The sequence below is a fragment of the Schistocerca piceifrons genome, chromosome X (genome assembly GCF_021461385.2).
Source record: "Schistocerca piceifrons isolate TAMUIC-IGC-003096 chromosome X, iqSchPice1.1, whole genome shotgun sequence".
NCBI classification, from domain to species: Eukaryota; Metazoa; Arthropoda; class Insecta; order Orthoptera; family Acrididae; genus Schistocerca; species Schistocerca piceifrons.
The window spans coordinates 175,212,928-175,236,421 of record NC_060149.1 but is presented as its reverse complement, the minus strand read 5'-3'; the positions used below and the strand labels follow the sequence as shown (position 1 = coordinate 175,236,421).

General features: G+C 42.7%; 1 protein-coding gene across 1 annotated transcript in view; it reads left to right on the top strand.

The window, feature by feature from the left end:
• Positions 1-20,052, top strand: part of LOC124723140 — a 54,119-nt gene extending 34,067 nt beyond the window's left edge. Inside the window, exons 3-4 of the mRNA XM_047248329.1 lie at positions 19,594-19,736; positions 19,930-20,052. Coding sequence (XP_047104285.1) covers positions 19,594-19,736; positions 19,930-20,036 — 250 coding nt within the window. The 3' untranslated portion in view covers positions 20,037-20,052. The remainder of the gene's footprint in view (positions 1-19,593; positions 19,737-19,929) is intronic.
• Positions 20,053-23,494: the final 3,442 nt, after the last annotated feature.

Here is a 23,494-nt window from a genome sequence, read left to right as displayed (position 1 = left end):
AGTGTCATTAGTGGTAAAAGTAGCAAAAGCTTCACTAATAATGGCATGGGCTACCAACTCAGCAAAGTCTGGGATCCTGCATTGGAGTTGCTAAAACACAATGGTTGCAATAGCAGAACTCAACAAAAAGATAATCTGAGAATTTGGACATGAGGAATGAATCCCAAACAGCGAACAGGATACACCAGACCGCTGTCAGGTGCACCGGGCCAAAACCAGAAAGCCAGCTTGAGGCCAGGTACACCTTACTGAAGACAGAAAATTTCAAGACATTACTAGTGGGAATGGACTGCAGATGGTGTGCCTAGACCTGACCATGGTGGGGGGGGGGGGGGGGGGGGAGAGGGAAGCAGTGGGTATCAGGTGCTTATAATTAAATGGACAGTGTTCTGGCTGCTACAGTGAGGAATGTGTACATCACAGGGCACTGAAACACTGGAGGTATGTTCATTAATAAATGCATTCACGGAGTATGCTGAAAAAAAAAGTTCACTTTCTATCACCAGGTGAAAAATATGGCACTGTAAGCAGTCAGAATGTGGAATGTTTCTTGTTTTGACATCAGGATGCTGTTTGTCACTTGGTGAAAGGTGTTGATTTCTTTTTGGAAGTGAAGGTTGGTGTAAAGGGTTAAAAACATTGAAGTTTTCTGTGTGAAATTCAGTGGCTATGGAGAAGAAAGACTGTACAGTGTTGGTAAAGTTATTTTATCAGAACAGCAGCAATAGCAGCACTGCACTGCAAGAGTATTGCTGACAGAAAAAGTGGCAAAGAGGCCCGAAGTCAATAAATGGGCTAAATAATATGACAAAGAAATTTAGAGGAACAGGCAGTGCAGCAGGGAGAGGAAGACAGCCCATTCCCATGGCAGTTGTTGATGAAGTTGCTGTAGCTATATCCAGCCATGCCACACATGCTTCAGATTCTGCAGCCAGTGCTCAAGCTGTGTTACAGGAATTGTTTCTTCCCTTGTCAACTTTTCAAATGATTTTGCAGCACATGCTGGTATTCCTACAAGATACAGAATAGTCAACGGATAAAGGCCCAAGATAGGCTGCAATGCTGTGATTATGCCCTTTGGTTTTTGGCACTCATGGAAATGTATGACATGTGACAAGGGAATTTTCTTTGGACAGGCAAAGCATTTTTTTACTCTGCGTAGTGTTGTGAATGCACAGAACTATCATGTGGTGTTCTCCCACCATATGTTGTTTAGGAACATCCACTGCACTCAACGTATGTGACTGACTGACTGGTGTGGATTCGCAAACTCCCATCATCCTTTGTCAGTTTTTCTTCTAGCGGCTGACAGCTCACAGGCCTGTTGGATGTACAGTGACATCTGCATGTTATAAGGACATACTTCTATAACACTTATTCCAGCTTGCAAGAATGCAACTGTGTCCACACCACTATTTTCACACAAGATTGGATGACACCACATGTCAATTGCCAGGTGAAAGATTTACTTCAAGCAGCCTTCGGTAATGACTGCATGTGCTAAACCCATGTGATTTCTGGTTGTGGCGGTGTCTGAAAGATTGTGTCTGTCAGGGATGTATCCAGACTCTTCCTGATCTGAAGAAGAGCATACAATGACATATCATTCTGATTACTATGCTGTGAACAACTGTCGACCATGGCGTGTTATGGATGCAGCATGTTGCTGAGTTGGGAGGCCATACTGAATACATGTAACTTGTGACTGTATCCTAATAAATGAGCCACAATGACCATTATCACATGTTTGATCATTCCTCACCTTTCCCTGCACCCGCACCACACTATGACCGCTTAGAGTGCCATATTTTCATCTGGTGGCAGGAAGTGGAATTATTACGTTTTTCAGGATGCTGCACAAGAGCACCAATTAATGAACATACCTATGATGTTTCAGTGTCGTGCAGCACTTGAAATACCATAAGTTTAAATATAACCACCTGGTTTAAATATTCGACCTGTTCCACCTGATGAGCCATCTCGGGTAGAGCCTGATGAAGGTAACGAGTCATGTCAAAATATTGTGTGTGGATGACACTGATATTCGGTAGAATGACCAATGCTTCAAGATGTCAACTTCCTCCTTAATGAGACATATAGTGGTAGCAGCAGCATCATTATTGACTGTACTTTCTCCCCCAAAAGCATGGACCTTGCCATCGGTGGGGTGGCTTTTGTGTCTCAGTGATAAAGATAGCCACACCATACGTGCAACCACAACAGAGGAGTATCTATTGAGGGGCCAGACAAATATATGGTTCCTGAAGAGGGGCAGCAGCCTTTTCAATAGTTGCAGGGGCAACAGTCTGGATGATTGACAGATCTGGCATTGTAACACCATCCAAAATGACATTACCATGCTGGTACTGAGAATGGCTGAAAGGAAGGGGAAAACTGCTCCGTAATTTTTCCTGAGGGCATGCAGCTGTACTATATGGTTAACTGATGATGGCATCTTCCTGGGTAAAATATTCTGCAGGTAAAATAGTCCCCTCACTCGAACCTCCAGGGGGTACCATTCGGGAAGATGATATCAGGAGAAGCAAAACTGGCATTCTGTGGATTGGAGCATGGAATGTAAGATCCCTTAATCAGGCAGGCAGGTCAGAAAATTTAAAAAGGGAAATGGATAGGTTCAAGTTACAGTGGGAATTAGTGAAGTTCGGATGCAGGAGGAACAGGACATCTGGTGAGGCGAATACAGGATTATAAAGTCAAATAGAGTTAATTCAGAAGTAGGTTTAATAGTGAATAAGAAAATGGGAATGTGGGTAAGCTACTATGAACTGCATAGTGAACTCATCACAGCCAAGATACACTAAGCCCACACCTACCACTGTAGTACTAGTTTATATGCCAGCTAGCTCCATGGATGATGAAGAGATTGAAGAAATGGATGAAGAGATAAAAAAAATTATGCAGATAGTTAAGGGAGACAAAAATTTGTGATAGGAGACTGGAATTCAATAGTAGGAAAACGAAAAGAAGCAAAAATAGTAGGTGAATAGTGACTGGGGGAAAGGAATGAAAGAGGAAACCAATTAGTAGAATTTTGCACAGGGCATAATTTAATCATCGCTGACACTTTAAGAATTGTGATATATATGTGGAAGAGACCTGGAGACACCAGGTTTCATACTGGTCATATAATAGTAAGACAGCGATTTCAGAACCAGGTATTAAATTTTCAGACTTTTCCAGGGGTAGATGTAGAGTCTGACCACAATTTATTGCTTATGAACTGTAGATTAAAGCTGAAGAAATTGCAAAAAGATAGGAAATTAATGAGATGGGACATGGATAATTTGAAAGAACCAGAGCTTGTTGAGAGTTTGAGGGAGCATTGGGCAAGGGTTGACTAGAACAGGGGAAAGGAATACAGTAAAAGATGGATAGGTAACTTTTAGAGATAAAATAGTGAAAACAGCAGAGAATCAAATAGATAAAAAAAGACAAGACCAGGCAGAAATCCTTGGATAACACAGGACATATTGAATTTAATTGAGAAAAGAAGCAAACACAAAAATGCAGCAAGTGAAGTTGGCGAAAGGGAATACAAACATCTAAAAAATGAGATTGACAGGAAATACAAAATGGCTAAACAGGTATGGCCAGAGGACACATGTAATGATTTAGAAGCATACTTCACCAGAGGAAAGATAGATACTGTGTACAGAAAAATTAGAGTTTTTGGAGAAAAGAGAAGCAGCAGTATGAATATCAAGAGCTGAGATGGAAAACCAGTACTAAGAAAAGCAGGGAAAGCTGAAAGGTGAAAGGAGTATATAGACAGTCTATACAAGGGAGATGAACTTGAAGGGAATATTATAGAAATGGAAGACACAGATGAAGATGGGATGGGAGATATGGTACTGCGAGAAGAATTTGACACAACACTGAAAGACCCAAGTCAAAACAAGCCCCCAGGAATAGATGACATTCTGTCTTGGGAGTGCCAGTTATGACAAAACTGTCCATATGTTCAGATAACTTACGGGTTTGCTGCTGGGTGACGTCATCGACCACCGCCGATATTTTGACAGGAGCACACCCTGCCATTCTCAAGGCACAACTGCAAGGAGGAAGCAATGTGCAAGGGAATTTAATACCTCCATTCACAGAGGAGACACAAGGAAGATACCAAACACAGAACAAGTAACCACAAAGTCAACACACAACCAAAGATAACCAACATCAGAAATATCGATAGTGACTATTAATCAACAGGTGAGGTAGCACTAATTCTGTCCCTCTGTTTTTTTTTGAGAGACAGATCCGGATTCCAAGCAGCATTTAAACAAAATCCAACATCTTTGTTTATAAGGTTGCTTGATAGTTTGATTTCAACAGCTTCCTTAATAACACTATCCCAATAGCTGGGCGTGCAAGCCAGAATCTCTGTGTTGTTGTATTCCATAGGATGACCGGTGTCAAGGCAATGTTCTGCAATAGCAGATTTGCTCAGCTGTTGTAAGCGTGTGTGACGCTTATGTTCAATACACCGGTCTTCCACAGTCCTGATTGTCTGACCAATATATGACATGCCACAACTGCAAGGGATACGATAGACACCAGCCTTACGCAAACCGAGATCATCTTTTATGGACGCCAACAGGACCATAATCTTATAAGGTGGTTGAAAACCACAATATGGCCAATCCTATTGGAAATGCTTCCTGCGTAAGGCAAAAGGGCTGTAGACTTGGGTGCCACTTCGTTGCTATCATCACTCACATGTTGCACAGAAGGCTGATAGTGCAATGCACGATTGATCTGCCTCTCACTATAACCATTCTGATGAAAGGTGACTTTGAGATGTGATAGCTCAGCTGCCAAACTTTCAGGGTCTGACATAATGTGGGCCCTGTGAACCAAGGTACGAAGTACTCCTTCACACTGAGCTGGATGGTGACAACTATCAGCTCACAGATACAAGTCAGTGTGAGTAGGCTTCCTATTAACAGAATGTCCCAATGTACCATGTCTTCCTTCTGACCAACACATCGAGGGAGGGAAGGCGTCCATTGTTTTCCATCCCCATAGTGACCTGAATATTAGGGTGGATTGAATTCAGGTGTTCCAAAAACCGGTTTAAATTCTCACTACCATGAGGCCAAATAACAAAAGTATCATCTACATATCTGAAAAAAAATGCAGGTTTCAAGGTCGCTGACTCCAATGCACGTTCCTCAAAGTCATCCATAAACAAATTGGCCACAATAGGTGACAACGGGTTTCCCATTGCAACTCCATCAGTCTGTTCATAGTACTGACCATTGAATAAAAAGTAAGTGGAAGTCAGCACATGTTGAAACGAATTTGTTAACTCGACACCAAACTTAACCTCAATTAGTTGCAACAAATCAGAGAGGAATGCGAGTGAAAAGAGAAACCACATCAAAACTGACTAAAATATCAGTCATTCAAACGCAATCCCTCCAATCAACGTAAGAAACCTGTAGAGTTCACATCTTGAAGACACCTTTCGTCAGAATGGTTATATTGAGAGCCAGATCAAACGTGCGATGCGCTATCAGCCTTCTGTGCAACAGGTGAGTGACAATAGCAACGACATGGCACCTAAGTCTATAGCCCTTTTGCCTTACGCAGGAAGCATTTCCAATAGGATTGGCCATATTTTGCCAAAATATGATGTGAAATGTGTTGTTTGACCACCTTCTAAGATTATGGCCCTGTTGGCGTCCATAAAAGATGATCTTGGTTTGCGTAAGGCTGGTGTCAATCGTATTCCCTTGCAGTTGTGGCATGTCATATATTGGTCAGACAATCAGGACTGTGGAAGACCGGTGTATTGAATATAAGCGTCACACACGCTTACAACAGCCGAGCAAATCTGCTATTGCAGAACATTGCCTTGACACCGGTCATCCTATGGAATACAACACGGGGATTCTGGCTTGCACGCCCAACTATTGAGATAGTGTTATTAAGGAAGCTGTTGAAATCAAACTATCAAACAACCTTATAGACAGAGTTGGTGGATTTTGTTTAAATGCTGCTTGGAATCCAGATCTGTCTCTCATCAAAAAACAGAGGGACAGAATTAGTGCTACCTCACCTGCTGATTAATAGTCACTATCGATATTTCTGATGTTGGTTATATTTGATTGTGTGTTGACTCTGCGGGTACTTGTTCTGTGTTTGGTATCTTCCTTGTTTCTCCTCTGTGAATGGAGGTATTAAATTCCCTTGCACATTGCTTCCTCCTTGCAGTTGTACCTTGAGAATGGCAGGGTGTGCTCCTGTCGAAATATCAGCGGTGGTCGACAACGTCACCCGGCAGCAAACCCGTAAGTTATTTGAACATTCAATTCACCGGGAAAAGTTAAGGTCTTTCCATATGGTTTGCAAGATGTATGAGACAGACCAAATATCCTCAGACTTCAAGAAACATGCAATAATTGCAATTTCAAAGAAACCTGTTGCTGACAGGTGTGAAAATTGCAGAACTATCAGTTTAATAAGTCATTGTTGCAAAATACTAACATGAATTCTTTACAGAAGAGTGGAAAAACTTGTGGAAGCTGACCTCGGGGAAAAGCAGTTTTGATTTCTGAGAGATGTAGAAACGTGCGAGGCAGTACTGACCCTACGACTTATCTTAAAACATAGATCAAGGAAAGGCAAACCTGCATTTATAGCATTTGTAGACTGAGAGAAAGCTTTTGACAATGTTGACTGGAATACTCTCTTTGAAATTCAGGAGGTGGCAGGGGTAAAATACAGGGAGCAAAGGGCTATTGACAACTTGTGTAGAAACCAGACAGCAGTTATGTTGAGGAGCATTAAAGGGAAACAGTGGTTGAGAGGAAGTGAAACAGGGTTGTAGCCAATCCCCTACATTATTCAGTCTGTACACTGAGCAAGCTGTAAAGGAAACCAAAGAAATATTTAGAGTTGGAATTAAAGTTCAGGAAGAAGAGGTAAAAATCTTGAGGTTTGCTGATGACTTAGTTCTGTCAGAGACAGCAAAAGACTTGGAAGAGCAGTTGAACAGAATGGGTAGCGTCTTGAAAGGTAGGTGTAAGATGAACGCCTACAAAATCAAGACAAGGATAATGGAATGTAGTCGAATTAAATCAGGTGACGCTGAGGCAATTCGATTATGAAATAGGACACTTAAAGGAGTAGATGAGTTATGCTGTTCAGGCAGCAAAGTAACTGATGATGCCCAAAGTAGAGAGGATATAAAATGTAAACTGGCAATGGAAAGAAAAACATTTCTGAAGAATAGAAATTTGTTTACATCAAATACAGATTTGAGTGTTAGGAAGTCATTTCTGAAAGTATTTTTATGGAGTGTACCCATGTGCGGAAGTGAAACATGGATGATAAACAGTTCAGACAAGAAGAGCTTTTGAAATGTGGCACTAGAGAAGAATGCTGGAGATTAGATGGGTATATCACGTATCTAATGATATGGTACTGAATAGAATTGGGGAGACAAGAAATTTGTCGGATAACTTGACTAAAAGGAGGGGTTGGCTGATAAGACGCATTCTGAGACATCAAGGGATCGCTAATCTAGTATTGAAGGGAAGTGTGGGAGGTAAAAATCGTAGATGAGACCAAGAGATGACTACTGCAAGCAGATAGAGAAGGCTGTAGATTGCACTAGTTATTCAGAAATGAAGCCACTTGCACAGGCTAGAGCAGCATGGAGAGCTGCATCAGACAAGTCTTTGGACTGAAGACCCAACTACTCCTACTCCTCCTCCTCCTACTACTACTACTACTACTACTACTACTACTATTATATGAAGCCAAGTAGTTGTTTAAAGTTGTTACCAAAGATCTCAAAAGTTTCGACCGATTTACTTGGGCGTGAAGCATGAAATATTAATTTATTACTTCTTTACTGCTAACTGTATTTGTTATACATTTTTCGGACAGTATTCATGTATAGCACTGGATGTACCAGCAAAATTATATCATTGTGCAACACACAGTTCAGTAGATACATTGTCATAAATGTTGAGCTGCATCAAAATGAAACTGCTGGACAAAATTCGCTAGAGATATGTGTATAAATGAGTGTGAAATATGTTAAATATATGTGAAATATATTTGGCATGTGCGCATTCAGACAAAGCCATGGATGTGAAAACGTCATCCTAAACCCTGGAATGATTTCAACGAAATTTGGTACACATATTAGTTACGATCTGGAAAGAAATACTGTAAGGGTAAGTACCACTAGCTCCTATTAGGATCAGGAGATGGGCAGACAGAAGGGGGAAGGAGAATATGAGCACAGGTTGGAGGGGGAGGAGGAGATGGAGTAGAGGGGGGGGGGGGGGGAGAGTTTGGAATGTATATCCAATTCCTCCATATATAGGATGAGTCAAAAAGGACTTTTAAACTTTGGGATGATAATACAAATTTATTGAGATAACTTACAGAATCAGTAGATGTCATTTTGTTGCAAACACCCTCAAGTTTGATTCACGTACTGCATCAGTACCCCATTCCACCACCAGGAGTGCCAGCGTAGTGCACAGTTAAAATCGCTACTTTCACTGATGCAGAGCATGCTCACTTTTTGTTTTGGTTTCATGAAATGAACTCTGCAACAACTGTTCGGCATAAATTTTGCACTCAATATGCTAAAGAACATCCAAGCAGGCCTACAATTTCCTCTTGGTACAAGAACTTTGTTGAGATGGGTTGTTCATTGCCACATGATAAATCACCTTCAGTCCACAAAAATCAATGCGATGTGCATCTCACGGGACTTGCATTCCACAAAAGACTGTTTGGTGAGTACTCGTAGATGTTTACACTTGTAACCATACAGATTCACAATGGCACAACACATTAGTGATGCAGATAAGTTTGCTCGTGGGGAATTCTGTGCGGAAATGTTTCATTGGATAGAGGTCGATAAGGGCATGGTGAACACCCATAGCTGCAGAATGTGGGGCAATGAAAATCCACGTGCAACCCTGGAACACATTCATGACAGCCCCAAAGTTAATGTGTTTTGTGCCGTTAGCAAACTGAAAGTGTACGGCCCTCATTTTTTCATTGTGAAAACTGTCATTGGTATTGTGTATCTGTATATGCTTGAAATTCTTTTTATTTCACGGAACAATGATGATAACAGAGATGGGACGGTGTACTACCAGCAAGTTGGTGCACCGCCTCATTTCCTCACGGAAGTTCAAGGTTTCCTTGATAATTGCTTCCCAGGTCGGTGGATTGATCGTGAAGGGCCAATTGCTTGGCCACCTCACTTCCCAGACATGACAACAATGGAATTCTTTCTCAGGGGTTTCATTAAAGACCATGTGTATGTTCCTCCCCTACCAAACAGTTTAGCTGTCCTGAAAAATCAAATCTATTCTACCATTGCACAAGTTATGCCCGATTTTCTGCTATGACTGAGCAAAGAAATTGATTACTAGTGAGATGTTTGCCACATCACAAATGGTATTCACATTAAACCAACTTAACACTTTTATGTGAAACTTGAGGTTATTTGCTACAAAATGACACATCTACCAATTCGGTAAGTTATCTCAATAAATTTCTATATCATTACAAAGTTGTAAAAGTCCGTCTTTACTCATCCTGTATTTAGCAGTTGCGAAGCATTCCCAGTCTTGCTAGTTACTAATAAATCTGTTGTTGTTTTTGTTGTTGTGGTTGTCGTTGTCGTCTTCAGTCCTAAGACTGGTTTGATGCAGCTCCCCATGCTACTCTGTCCTGTGCAAGCTTCTTCATCTCTCAGTACCTACTGCAACCTACAACCTTCTGAATGTGCTTAGTGTATTCATTTCTTGCTCTCCCGTCACGATTTTTACCCTCCACGCCGCCCTCCAATGCTAAATTGGTGATCCCTTGATGCCTCAGAACATGTCCTACCAACCGATCCCTTCTTCTAGTCAAGTTGTGCCACAAACTCCTCTTCTCCCCAATTCTATTCAATACCTCCCTATTAGTTATGCGATCTACCCATGTAATCTTCAGTATTCTTCTATAGCACCACATACTAATACATCTAACACAACTAATGCACCAATGTGCTATACTAGGTGCTATTAAACTCCAAAATCTATTTTACACAGTTTCTCAACTATTGATTGATATTTTGAAATTTGTAATCTATTAAAGAACTAAAGTAAATATGAAAACTAAATCTTGTAGCTTGGTCTCTTTAGGGTTTCATACCTCAGTCAGTGAAAACAAAATCCTCGTATGATCACTTTGTTGTTTGTCTGTCTGACCGTTAAGATCCCTTTTTCGTAGGAACAGGTCGATGTATCAACTTGAAATTTATGTCCTATACTAATGTGCGATCACTTGCTGGTGTAAAACATTTAAGCTTCTACCTCAGTGCAATCAAAATAAAAGGCCATTTATGTCACATTTGGTATCTTGCCGGCATTGATAGTGATAACTGGCAAAAATTTATGAAATTCTCGTTCCAGGTATGGATTACCTATCTTTATACATAATTACATATGTGCCAGTAACGCTTTAAATAATGGCATAAATTGCCAGTTTTTTAGGCCTGACATTCTCCTAAGTGAGCGATCTCCAAAGTTTTAAGCACTCACCTCAAAAAATTCAGCAAGCATTTGGAATTGGCAGTGTGTTTGTTCCAGTATAGTGGGTTTCAATTTCCAGTAGTAGTTACAATAAGTACACTGTTCACAAGGAAAACTGGTATTTTGGTTATGTCTCTAAGTTGTCTGAAAAGAGTTCTCAATGTAGCTGTTGTTTCATTCCCAATGTCATTAAAATTGAAACCTTCTTGCCACAGACATTAACTTCAACATTTGGTAGAAGTATTTCATCACTGACTGCTGTATTTTGACACAGCATATCTTCTCTAATGTCATCTCTACGTTCATATTTCATTGTTTGAATAGCATAACATGACCTGTTACTTTGTTCCCTATTTTTGAATGGGTCTGTTCCAAAACCTATTTTGTTTAATGCAAGTCTGTCCAAGATGCTGTGATCTTCATTTGAATGGCTACCAAATGGCACTTCAGTTTCCCTCCTATCAGCATGCATTTGCCAATAACCCCTTGTATAAACATTATGTCTTCATGTCAGCGGCAGTTAATTTCATGATGCCACTTTAGCTGGTTGGTATTACTTGGTCTTGTGGCCTCTGGATGTGGATAATGAGGGTTCCGATTATCATATACATTGTGTAAAGTACCACAACCTCTTCTCTCACTGTCTAATGCTTCCAAATGGGTAATAGCTTGTAATAATTCATCAAAGTTGTTAAATATCCTTGATGCTAGACTTTCCCAGACATTCCAAGGAAGACGCTTTGTTAAGATTGCAGTTAAATCCACAACATTAATAGGGTCATCCAAGTACATATTATTCTCCCAATATTTCTAAAGAAAATGTTCCATGGAACCTTCAGTTAAATTGTCATTGCTGAGCACAAATAACTTCTCCTTAATACTCCATTGTTTTCCCCTAGACCAATGCTGTTTCAAAGTCGACAAAAAGTAGTATCTTTCAGCAACACAGTTTTCACCATGTGTGGGCACAAGCACACATGTCACAGACAAATATCAATCTTATCTGCCTCAGTGGGAAGACACGAATAAGCAACTTTAAATTGATTAACAAAATGAGACTGAATGAAGATGTTCATTCAGATCAAACTCTTTAAGTTGTCGATTGCTGGTAACATTGTCGATTATGATATTTGAATAGTGATTTCTGGTATAGCTCCCTCACACAACTGAATTAATCTCTTCACCTATCAGACTTCAGTCAGTATCAGTCTTACAATTTTGTCTGGCCCTTATGATTAGATCCAGCACTTTAACTGTACTTTCCAGATCAGAACAATGTTGTCTACTTTCCAGATCAGAACAATGTTGTCATAAATCAGAAACTAATTTAGCAACTGCATTTTCATTTTCTTAACATGACATTTGTCTGTTATGAAAGGTATCCCGTAATTTTTGATTTATTTCAGGAATCTGATAACCCCTTGTTGCTCTGTGTTTAATAAACTTCTTGTTGCTGCAAGTTTAGTTAGGATTGAACCTCAATTAATGCAGATTTTATCTGCGTACATTGTTCCTTAATCTCTAGGGCAAAGTGAGAATGCTTTACATCCACTGGTTCTTGAAACTCACTTGTGAACTAGCAGACTGTTGCCTCCACTCCATAATGCATTCTTCATTTCCTTTAATTAGCATGTGTTTGCTTCTAGGTTACTGTTCAATCCGCTGGTGGTGTTACCTAATTTATTGTTCACTTGTTATAAGTACTAAAGAATTAGATAATTACTGTAAATGTTTATAGAAGTATTCATTATAGCATCTGGAGTCAGAACACTGGAATTTGGATTTATGTTCTCCATTGTAATTGAATTTGAGGTTTCATTATTGTTACCTATTTCATGTACTGCATGCCCATTATCTGCTCTAATTTCTTGACTACTTTTGCCCTGATCAACAAATTAACACATCCGTCTACCATTTTTGATACTGTTATTTCACATACCCAAAGGCACAAAATCACAGAAATATTAAAATAGTTTATAGGTTATCCAACAAAGCCCACAGCTCCTACTTTTTCAGTCCATCCAACATTTTAAGAGATGACGCTGCAATGCATTGCTGTAAATTGTAATTTACTCCCATCACAAAACATAACTACTTCATTAAAAACACAACACCCTTAGATGTTATCCTGATTCCCAGACTGAAAAGAGGCTTAAAAATGAATTACACTCCTGGAAATTGAAATAAGAACACCGTGAATTCATTGTCCCAGGAAGGGGAAACTTTATTGACACATTCCTGGGGTCAGATACATCACATGATCACACTGACAGAACCACAGGCACATAGACACAGGGAACAGAGCATGCACAATGTCGGCACTAGTACAGTGTATGTCCACCTTTCGCAGCAATGCAGGCTGCTATTCTCCCATGGAGACGATCGTAGAGATGCTGGATGTAGTCCTGTGGAACGGCTTGCCATGCCATTTCCACCTGGCGCCTCAGTTGGACCAGCGTTCGTGCTGGACGTGCAGACCGCGTGAGACGACGCTTCATCCAGTCCCAAACATGCTCAATGGGGGACAGATCCGGAGATCTTGCTGGCCAGGGTAGTTGACTTACACCTTCTAGAGCACGTTGGGTGGCACGGGATACATGCGGACGTGCATTGTCCTGTTGGAACAGCAAGTTCCCTTGCCGGTCTAGGAATGGTAGAACGATGGGTTCGATGACGGTTTGGATGTACCGTGCACTATTCAGTGTCCCCTCGATGATCACCAGTGGTGTACGGCCAGTGTAGGAGATCGCTCCCCACACCATGATGCCGGGTGTTGGCCCTGTGTGCCTCGGTCGTATGCAGTCCTGATTGTGGCGCTCACCTGCACGGCGCCAAACACGCATACAACCATCATTGGCACCAAGGCAGAAGCGACTCTCATCGCTGAAGACGACACGTCTCCATTCGTCCCTCCATTCACGCCTGTCGCGACACCACTGGATGCGGGCTGCACGATGTTGGGGCGTGAGCGGAAGACGGTCTAACGGTGTGCGGGACCGTAGCCCAGCTTCATGGAGACGGTTGCGAATGGTCCTCGCCGATACCCCAGGAGCAACAGTGTCCCTAATTTGCTGGGAAGTGGCGGTGCGGTCCCCTACGGCACTGCGTAGGATCCTACGGTCTTGGCGTGCATCCGTGCGTCGCTGCGGTCCGGTCCCAGGTCGACGGGCACGTGCACCTTCCGCCGACCACTGGCGACAACATCGATGTACTGTGGAGACCTCACGCCCCACGTGTTGAGCAATTCGGTGGTACGTCCACCCGGCCTCCCGCATGCCCACTATACGCCCTCGCTCAAAGTCCGTCAACTGCACATACGGTTCATGTCCACGCTGTCGCGGCATGCTACCAGTGTTAAAGACTGCGATGGAGCTCCGTATGCCACGGCAAACTGGCTGACACTGACGGCGGCGGTGCACAAATGCTGCGCAGCTAGCGCCATTCGACGGCCAACACCGCGGTTCCTGTTGTGTCCGCTGTGCCGTGCGTGTGATCATTGATTGTACAGCCCTCTCGCAGTGTCCGGAGCAAGTATGGTGGGTCTGACACACCGGTGTCAATGTGTTCTTTTTTCCATTTCCAGGAGTGTATTTTGAGAATATTGAAAAAAAAAAAGATGAAATGAAAATGACATTGGGCACTATGTGGCATATCTTTGCATAACTATTCTCATTGGGTGAAATGTTCAGACAAGTGCTTTAGGTTCACTGGATGCTGTTTTAATGGTGGTGGTGCAGTTCTGTAAAGTTTATGTGAAATATGAAATACGTAATTTAATTGTTCTCAAAGAAAATTCTCATTATTTTTTTCATTCCCTTGTATTTTCACTGGTACTGGAAGTCAGGCTGCTATCATTTCAACAGTGAACCAAAGTTAATAACTTATTTTTGGAGTATTAAATGAAATCTTTGTCTTATTAGCTCTGTGTCATGGGAAGCCACACAGTTAGTACACTGAAATCAGTAGAGCTAAATCGAATCATAACCTGTATATCATCAAAGATACTGGATATGATCACACTATTATTGTTACTGGCAAAAGCATTTGTGACACTGCTGATGGTACAAAAGCAACTGTTACTGATTAACATCTGAAGGAATGAACTAACAACTGTGTGTTAATGATTTATTTTGCTCAAGAATCTAAGACATACTGATATAATGGGACACTGCCATAGCAACATACATATTAAAATTACAAAGGCCTGATGTGGAAATCTGACTTGAATAATGCTTCTTGGCCCTGAAAGTCCAAGAGCATACAATCCAGACAACATTTTAAAAGATTATTGGTGTATAATGTAATCAACAATATAATAGTTCCGCTTTTGGTATTTATGTATCTGATTCCCAGGGGTAAATTAATTTGCATAAGAAAAATGGCATTCAATTAGTGATGTGAAAAAACCTTCAAGAAGTTAATAGATAAACTTGTCAGCAATTAGAAGTTACAGTTGAGTGTAATTGTAAGCTCTCTCCCTCTCTCTCTCTCTCTCTCTCTCTCTCTCTCTCTCTCTCTCTCTCTCGCTCTCATTCTTGGGAACATTCAACTGCTTCACTTATTTCAGTGTTTTTATATTGTATTAATGTATTTATGTTTAACACAGTAAGCTAAATCTGTTTATTAACTACATCAGCTAAACTTTGTGTAATATTTACATGAGAAACTGTGTGTGTTGACTACTGGAAATGACTATATATCACTGGGATCCTTACCTTCTGTTCATATGTCCTGTGAAATTTGTTTTTGTGTTCTGCATGCCTGTATTGCTTTACTCCAGTCTTAATTATTTTCTCACCCATCAGTAAGATACAAACTGCAACACTAAGGCTTATGATGGCTCCTTCGGACACTTCCTGAGTTCACTTCTTTCTTGCCATTTAAATTGTTTGTTAATACTAATAAACTTTTGTCCGCTAAAACACACCGACTTTCAAAGAAATTACACTGAAATTGCTTATGCAGTAGGTATTTTTCAAATATTTTGGAAGATATCTTCAGTTAATTTTTGTAGTAGTGTTTAGTTAGAGCCAGCGTAAAAACAGGTTACCCAAGGAATATTTCGTGGAGCACCAAGTGTCAGTGAAACCTATTTCAGTTCTCATGAAAAACACAATGATGCTTAAGTGTAATTTTTGTCCAACTGGTCTTATGTGGTGGTCATGTAAAAGGTATTTATTCACAGTAACAGCAAAACACAAAGAATGTCAGTATTTCCAACAGTGTCAATAAATATCCCATTAGTTCAGTAAGAGGCTGCTCTATTAGTTGGACACTTATTTACATATTAAATAACATTTTGTTAGCAATGAAAATGAAAGGGTTATTTCATATCACACCAAACACCGTGTGACTACCTCAAGAGAAATTTTTACTTGGGGTGATTCCACACACTCACCGCAAAGACAAAATTTGAAGTATAGTTAAAAGCACTAGCAGAAAGGCACCTGATGTTTGAGAGATTTGCCATGTAAAGTCAATTTTATGTAAATTTTACCTTTGACATAAGGCAGACATGAATAAATATTACTCTTTAATATATAAAAAGCAGCTTCTTATTAAGTACAGAAACATATGCATGCTCAATCTCATAACAACACCAGGTATTCGCCAATGTTGCTCCTAGCCTTTCGAAACAAATTATTGTTTCCACCAGTTGTTGCAGGACAGAGGAAACTACCTATACTGGAGTGTAGGTCACCTGGAGGCACGAAATGGAGCCAAGAGTGAGCAACTAACTTGGTGTTCATCTATTCGTTACTCACAACAACTTGTAGTATTTACTTTGAGTAAAATTCGCCATATTTTCTTGCCTTCTCTTTACACTTGAACCATAGTGCGGTCCTGAAGGCAATTTTTAACACTCTTAACTAGTGCATGCCATAATTGAATGACACCTGGATAAACATTGAAATTAGCTTTCATGTTTCAAGTGGTTTAGTACTGCCTTCTAGCAGGGATACCTTTGCTAACATTACCATACATTATATCTTTCATATTTGTCTACACATTCCCTGCTGTACCCAAGTCACCCACCCAGCCTCCCCTTTTCTCTCCGTCTATTCAAGGCAATTCCCCTCCCATTGTCTTTTCAGTCTGCATATGTACCTTGTAGTTTCTTTCTGTTTCTTCAAACTTGCCACAGCCATGTGTCTTTCCTCGTTTCTCCAGAGCATTACTTACCCTACCCCACTTACTCCAGTCCCCCGCTTTTTTTAACCCTTCCTCCACACTAATGCACTATCCTTCCACTTTCGTGTCACTCCTCATATCCACCTACTCCCACCTCCAACCCGCTAGCCTCACTTTCAACCAACATGCACTTGCCACATGTAGTCAAACCTTTACACTTCCAACTAACTGTGTATCCCATTTCCAACCAATATGCCCCTGCCACCTTCAACCAATCCAACCTTCAACCAATCCATTTGTCCCTAACCACTTCTATCCATCTCTCCCACCACCCTAACTCTCCCTCACTCCCACCACCCTAACTCTCCCCCACGCCCGTCACCCTACTAACTCTCCCCCACGCCCGTCACCCTACTAACTCTCCCCCACGCCCGTCACCCTACTAACTCTCCCCCACGCCCGTCACCCTACTAACTCTCCCCCACGCCCGTCACCCTACTAACTCTCCCCCACGCCCGTCACCCTACTAACTCTCCCCCACGCCCGTCACCCTACTAACTCTCCCCCACGCCCGCCACCCTACTAACTCTCCCCCACGCCCGCCACCCTACTAACTCTCCCCCACGCCCGCCACCCTACTAACTCTCCCCCACGCCCGCCACCCTACTAACTCTCCCCCACGCCCGCCACCATACTAACTCTCCCCCACGCCCGCCACCCTACTAACTCTCCCCCCCCACTACTCTCACAAGCCTTCTTCTTCGCCCCCACCACTTGAACTAGCCTGTCCTCCCTCCCCCCCTCCCCCCACCACCACCACTTGCACCAGCCCACTCTCAACCCTCCCCTTGCAAAAACCTGCTTCGCACCTAATGCCCACTTGCACAAACCTGTCTCACCCTCCCCTCTTGTGAAACTACTCCAAGGTTCTGTAGGGGTACACTGCTGGACACCCCTCACTACTTTAGCCCCACCTTACTGCCATACATGTTTTGTGACTTCAACACTTCCTTACTGCCAAACCCATTCAACAATGGTCCCTTCTCTAGTTAGGCTGCCATACCCTTCCCTCCCAGTTCTCCCTGTGCCTCTCTCTCGACCAGCCTTGAGGCCTCCCACACCAAGTCACCATTTTCACAGCTTGCTCCCTCCTCGTCGCTCCCACCCTCTCCTCGTCGCTCCCACCCTCTCCTCGTCGCTCCCACCCTCTCCTCGTCGCTCCCACCCTCTCCTCGTCGCTCCCACCCTCTCCTCGTCGCTCCCACCCTCTCCTCGTCGCTCCCACCCTCTCCTCGTCGCTCCCACCCTCTCCTCGTCGCTCCCACCCTCCCCTCGTCGCTCCCACCCTCCCCTCGTCGCTCCCACCCTCCCCTCGTCGCTCCCACCCTCCCCTCGTCGCTCCCCCCCTCCCCTCGTCGCTCCCCCCCTCCCCTCGTCGCTCCCCCCCTCTCCTCGTCGCTCCCCCCTCTCCTCGTCGCTCCCCCCTCTCCTCGTCGCTCCCCCCCTCTCCTCGTCGCTCCCCCCCCTCTCCTCGTCGCTCCCCCCCTCTCCTCGTCGCTCCCCCCCCTCTCCTCGTCGCTCCCCCCCTCTCCTCGTCGCTCCCCCCCTCTCCTCGTCGCCCCCCCCTCTCCTCGTCGCCCCCCCCCTCTCCTCGTCGCTCCCCCCCCTCTCCTCGTCGCTCCCCCCCCCCTCTCCTCGTCGCTCCCCCCCCCTCTCCTCGTCGCTCCCCCCCTCTCCTCGTCGCTCCCCCCCTCTCCTCGTCGCTCCCCCCTCTCCTCGTCGCTCCCCCCTCTCCTCGTCGCTCCCCCCTCTCCTCGTCGCTCCCCCCCTCTCCTCGTCGCTCCCCCCCTCTCCTCGTCGCTCCCCCCCTCTCCTCGTCGCTCCCCCCTCTCCTCGTCGCTCCCCCCCTCTCCTCGTCGCTCCCCCCCTCTCCTCGTCGCTCCCCCCCTCTCCACGTCGCTCCCCCCTCTCCTCGTCGCTCCCCCCCTCTCCTCGTCGCTCCCCCCCCTCTCCTCGTCGCTCCCCCCTCTCCTCGTCGCTCCCCCCCTCTCCTCGTCGCTCCCCCCCCTCTCCTCGTCGCTCCCCCCTCTCCTCGTCGCTCCCCCCCTCTCTCTCCTCGTCGCTCCCCCCCTCTCTCTCCTCGTCGCTCCCCCCCTCTCTCTCCTCGTCGCTCCCCCCCTCTCTCTCCTCGTCGCTCCCCCCCTCTCTCTCCTCGTCGCTCCCCCCCCTCTCTCTCCTCGTCGCTCCCCCCCTCTCTCTCCTCGTCGCTCCCCCCCCTCTCTCTCCTCGTCGCCCCCCCCTCTCTCTCCTCGTCGCCCCCCCTCTCTCTCCTCGTCGCCCCCCCCCTCTCTCTCCTCGTCGCCCCCCCCCCTCTCTCTCCTCGTCGCCCCCCCTCTCTCTCCCCGTCGCCCCCCCCCTCTCTCCCCGTCGCCCCCCCCTCTCTCTCCCCGTCGCCCCCCCCTCTCTCTCCCCGTCGCCCCCCCCCTCTCTCTCCCCGTCGCCCCCCCCCTCTCTCTCCCCGTCGCCCCCCCCTCTCTCTCCCCGTCGCCCCCCCCTCTCTCTCCCCGTCGCCCCCCCCCTCTCTCTCCCCGTCGCCCCCCCCCCCCTCTCTCTCCCCGTCGCCCCCCCCTCTCTCTCCCCGTCGCCCCCCCCTCTCTCCCCGTCGCTCTCCCCCCCCCTCCTCGTCCCCCACACCTACTTCTCCCTGCCCAGTGCACCTTCCCCGTCCCACTTTTTCTCATAACACACCTCTCACATTCCCTATTTCTTCTGCCACTGACTTTGCTTCTACCACTTTCTTTCCGTCTCCCCCTGTACTTTTCTGTCATTGTTAGTTGGTATTTATTGTCAATTGAATTGTCTGATTATACTGTTGCTGGTGCCACAGGCTTGTGAAGGTTGTTGGTGTTGCTGTCATATCCTCCTGCCTACTCCTGACTGTGGGTACTATTGTCTGCTGCTTCTGGAGCCGGTGCCCTCTCTACAATGCCTGTCGCATCAACTACACACATGGCACCAGTATAGCATATGGTGTGTTTTTGGTTACTGCTTCAAAATTAACATTTACTCTATGTTGTGATTAATTCCTATTGGGATTTGGCAGTATTGTTTCTTACGTATTAAGTTTTAATTCAGAGTGACATATTGTGGTGTTTATAAAATCACAGTTATTTCCAATTTGGTTTCCTTGCTATAATTAACCTTTCTCCCTCTCTCTTTGCAGCCAAAGATGATGATGTAGCAAATGGAATAATGCCTCCAGAAGAAAAAAGCAATCAGCATCACTATACACCAAATGCTGTAAACATCAAACAATTTGAAAATGTCTAGATCTCAGTGATTAATGTTTTAAAGTTCCTAGTTGGTAATATGCAGATTTTTTTATTTTTATTCTTTTTTTGTCTTGGTGTTGCACAGAAGTAGCCTGTAAGATACTTACAGGTCCTTGCAAATGACCACAATGATATTATAGTAATTTGAATGCATGAGAGAGATTCACTTCTGAACCAAAGAAAAATCAAAAAACACTGCATAGTCTGTATAATAGCATTTATAACTAATTTATAACTATGTACAACTTTGGCAGCAGTGGCATTATTTTTGTGTGTTTTAAAGTGGTATAATTTTAGGAAGCAATTCTATTCTAGACACCTTACAAGAAATACTGTAATGGTATAATTATGCTTGAGCATTAGATGGGTGTGGCATGCTGAACACACACTGGATAATGTCCACAAATGTCGGTGACATGTATATGTGAATTCTGTTTCTGTGAGTGGTAGACTGATTGCTTATAGTAGGACCGCACAGACAGTTTGAAGCTTGGTAGCTCTCGGTTTGTGTACCATGCTCATTGTGTGCCATTTCTTCTATCAGCAAAATTATGTTAATGTAGCAGTTTTGACCTCTGTCCTATAGATCTTATTGTTCAACTTGAACAGAAAAATTTCACATTGTTGTGTAAGGGAAGTGTGTAAATTTTCAGCAACCACATGAAACTGGAAGAGAAGCAGTGGGTGAAGAGAATGGGATGACAAAAGAATGGGAAATGTTGTACAGAAACAGATGTTTTCAGTCTTGTGAATTAGTAATTAAGGTAGTGTAATTTCTTTAACTGATGATGTACTGAAAAGTCAAAACTACATTTTTTAAATAAGCTATTGCAATTAGCTTCTACGTATGTCTAGAAACTTCATTGTGAGTCTATGTGGTATGAAAATTTTCCCTTGGGTTGTTTGTTAAATGTATGAAATTAACTTGACAGTTGTTCTCATGTGGTTGTACTAGATACTGGAATTAGCACTGTTTTTAGTGAATGTATATTGCTAAGTAGTATTTTGGATAAGGCTGCTCTGACACAGCCTTTGGTGTCTAGTGCCTTATATTTTATGCCACCACTAAGAGCTTCTTAACTGAAGTGTCTTCAAATTTATCAGAATGCTAAGACTGTAATTTCTCTGCTCAGCCATAAAAAGTCCAGTCCACAATTATAACAGACCACTTCTGTACATTTAGTTAAAATTTGCTTTCTAGGAAACTTTTGGTCAGATACGCACATTCACAGGATTAGTTTGTTTGATGGAAGAAATTGTTAGTTTCTGGAATAACTATATTCTTTCTTGCTGCAAGCTTTTATGCTGTGGGCTATAACAACAGATAGTATTATAATAATAATAATAATTTAGCATCATCACCACAATCTTACTTCTAGCCATGCTACGTGTTTTGTTACTTCCTCTTGTACATAACAGTTACCATTTTGGAGCTTTATGATAATTAATTCTATTGGTGAAGTTGACAGAAAGTAGACCGAACAAAATAATGCATGAGTACTGACAAGAAAAACCTCTGTGCCATATATTATATTTTAAAAAATGATAAAAGGACGTAGTTGCATCACAGTTTTTATCTTCACAAGCGTCAGTTATCTTTGTCGTTGATGGAAGTATAGATGTAAATTCTCAAAGAGCAACTGACCTACTTTGATTTATTATTTGTTTATGTGTGTATCTCCATTTGTGTTTGATACTCCCATATCAGAACAGAGCTAGACATTTGGAACTTATTATTTCAGGGTTTTCATGTGTGGCAACAACTATCCATAAAGAAAGATTTTGCAAGGAAACAAACTGTTATCAGTTCAATTGATTAATTGAAGACTTGCTGAGAGGAAAGTAATTAATTTCAACTCCCCTCCCTCCCTCCCTCCCGTCGTCATCCTCGGCCATATCTGGACCATGAATAAATATCTACAGATAGGAACAGTGGAGCGTGTGTTGGATCATGTTGAAGTTAAATCTTTTCATAGTAATATTCTAGTTCTCTACTATGAAAATAGACTCATTGACTCTCAGAATATCTTTGATAAGTTAGGACGAGGCAGTGTTCATGGTTAGTCACAATACCACAATAATTGGGTGTGATGTTGTAACAAATATGAGACGAATAGCTAAAACATAAAAAAAAAATTAAAAGAATAGCTTACAACTTTGCATCTGACAGTTTCAGTTTCAATTTTTATCTGGAAGGAGCTTAGAAATACTAGGTATACACCAGCTTGATATTCCTGTTAATTCAATGCAGTGATACAGCCTCCAAATAGCAGAAAGAAAAATAATTTTACATTAACTCAAACTCATAAGTTTGCATACACGATATTCCGGAAGACAGTTGTTAATTAAATTTGAGGGCTTTCTGTGTGTGTCGATTTGCCATCCAGCCAAAATGTCTCATGCAGTACTGTCTTGGCCAAATAGTTTAAGAAATTATTAACATGTATCTATTTAGATCATACTGATAAGTTCAACTATTGTAAAGATAGTTGTACTATCCACTTATTATTTAGGTGTCTTAAGTTCAATAATTTTTCCATATTATGGTCTGGTTGATTTCTATTATAGTTAGATGCATTTGTTTGAATTAACTCTACACACACGGGAGAAAGCAGCCTCATCCCTGTATAATTAGAGGATGTAGTAGAATTTTTAATTATTTACGTTTATGTGTATTCTTAAAACAGGACAGTGAGAAAGTAGGTATGATGTAATGGAGTACTGTTAATGAAATTCACCTGCCCCCCCCCCCCTCCCCCAATTTCCAAACTGTTGTACTGTATTTCCATCTTAAATGTCATCAGATGTTTTTTTCCCTGCTGATTCTAAAATTATTTTCAATATCATTGCTTTTGTGTGGGTGGAGTTGCTGTGGGGGAAAAAGAATAATAAAGCACAATGTGCCTGTGCATTACCTCAATGGAAACTATCATTCCGATTTTTGTTACACGTAAAACATTACTCATAATTTTATATGCTTCATTGACAAGAGCATCCCCAGATTAGTACATTTAGATTTTCTGTTAATGGATTTTGTTGACGCTGAGGAGAAATGAGAGAAAAGCAGTATGTTGAGCGATGAATAAATTTGCTGTGTGGGTATAGTGTGAAAATACTATCATGCAACACACTCGGCTGCCACTAGCTGTTTCTCCTACAAGTTGCCAGGTGACTTCTTTCTGTTATATCAGAAGATACTTCATATTCTATTTTCTATATAGGTACCATCAGACCAAATAAATGTTGCATATTAAGTTTAAGATGAAAGACCAAGTACTAACAAAAAATGTCAGTTCTCACAATAATGAATAAAAATAAATAAGTATCAGTGTTTTGCTGTCACTGTCAATAAATTTGTTCAACTGAGTGCTGCACAAAATGAGTTGAAGCCATTCTATTAGCTGGACACAAAAAATTACATTTATTTTTATTCATTATTGTGAGAACTGACATTTT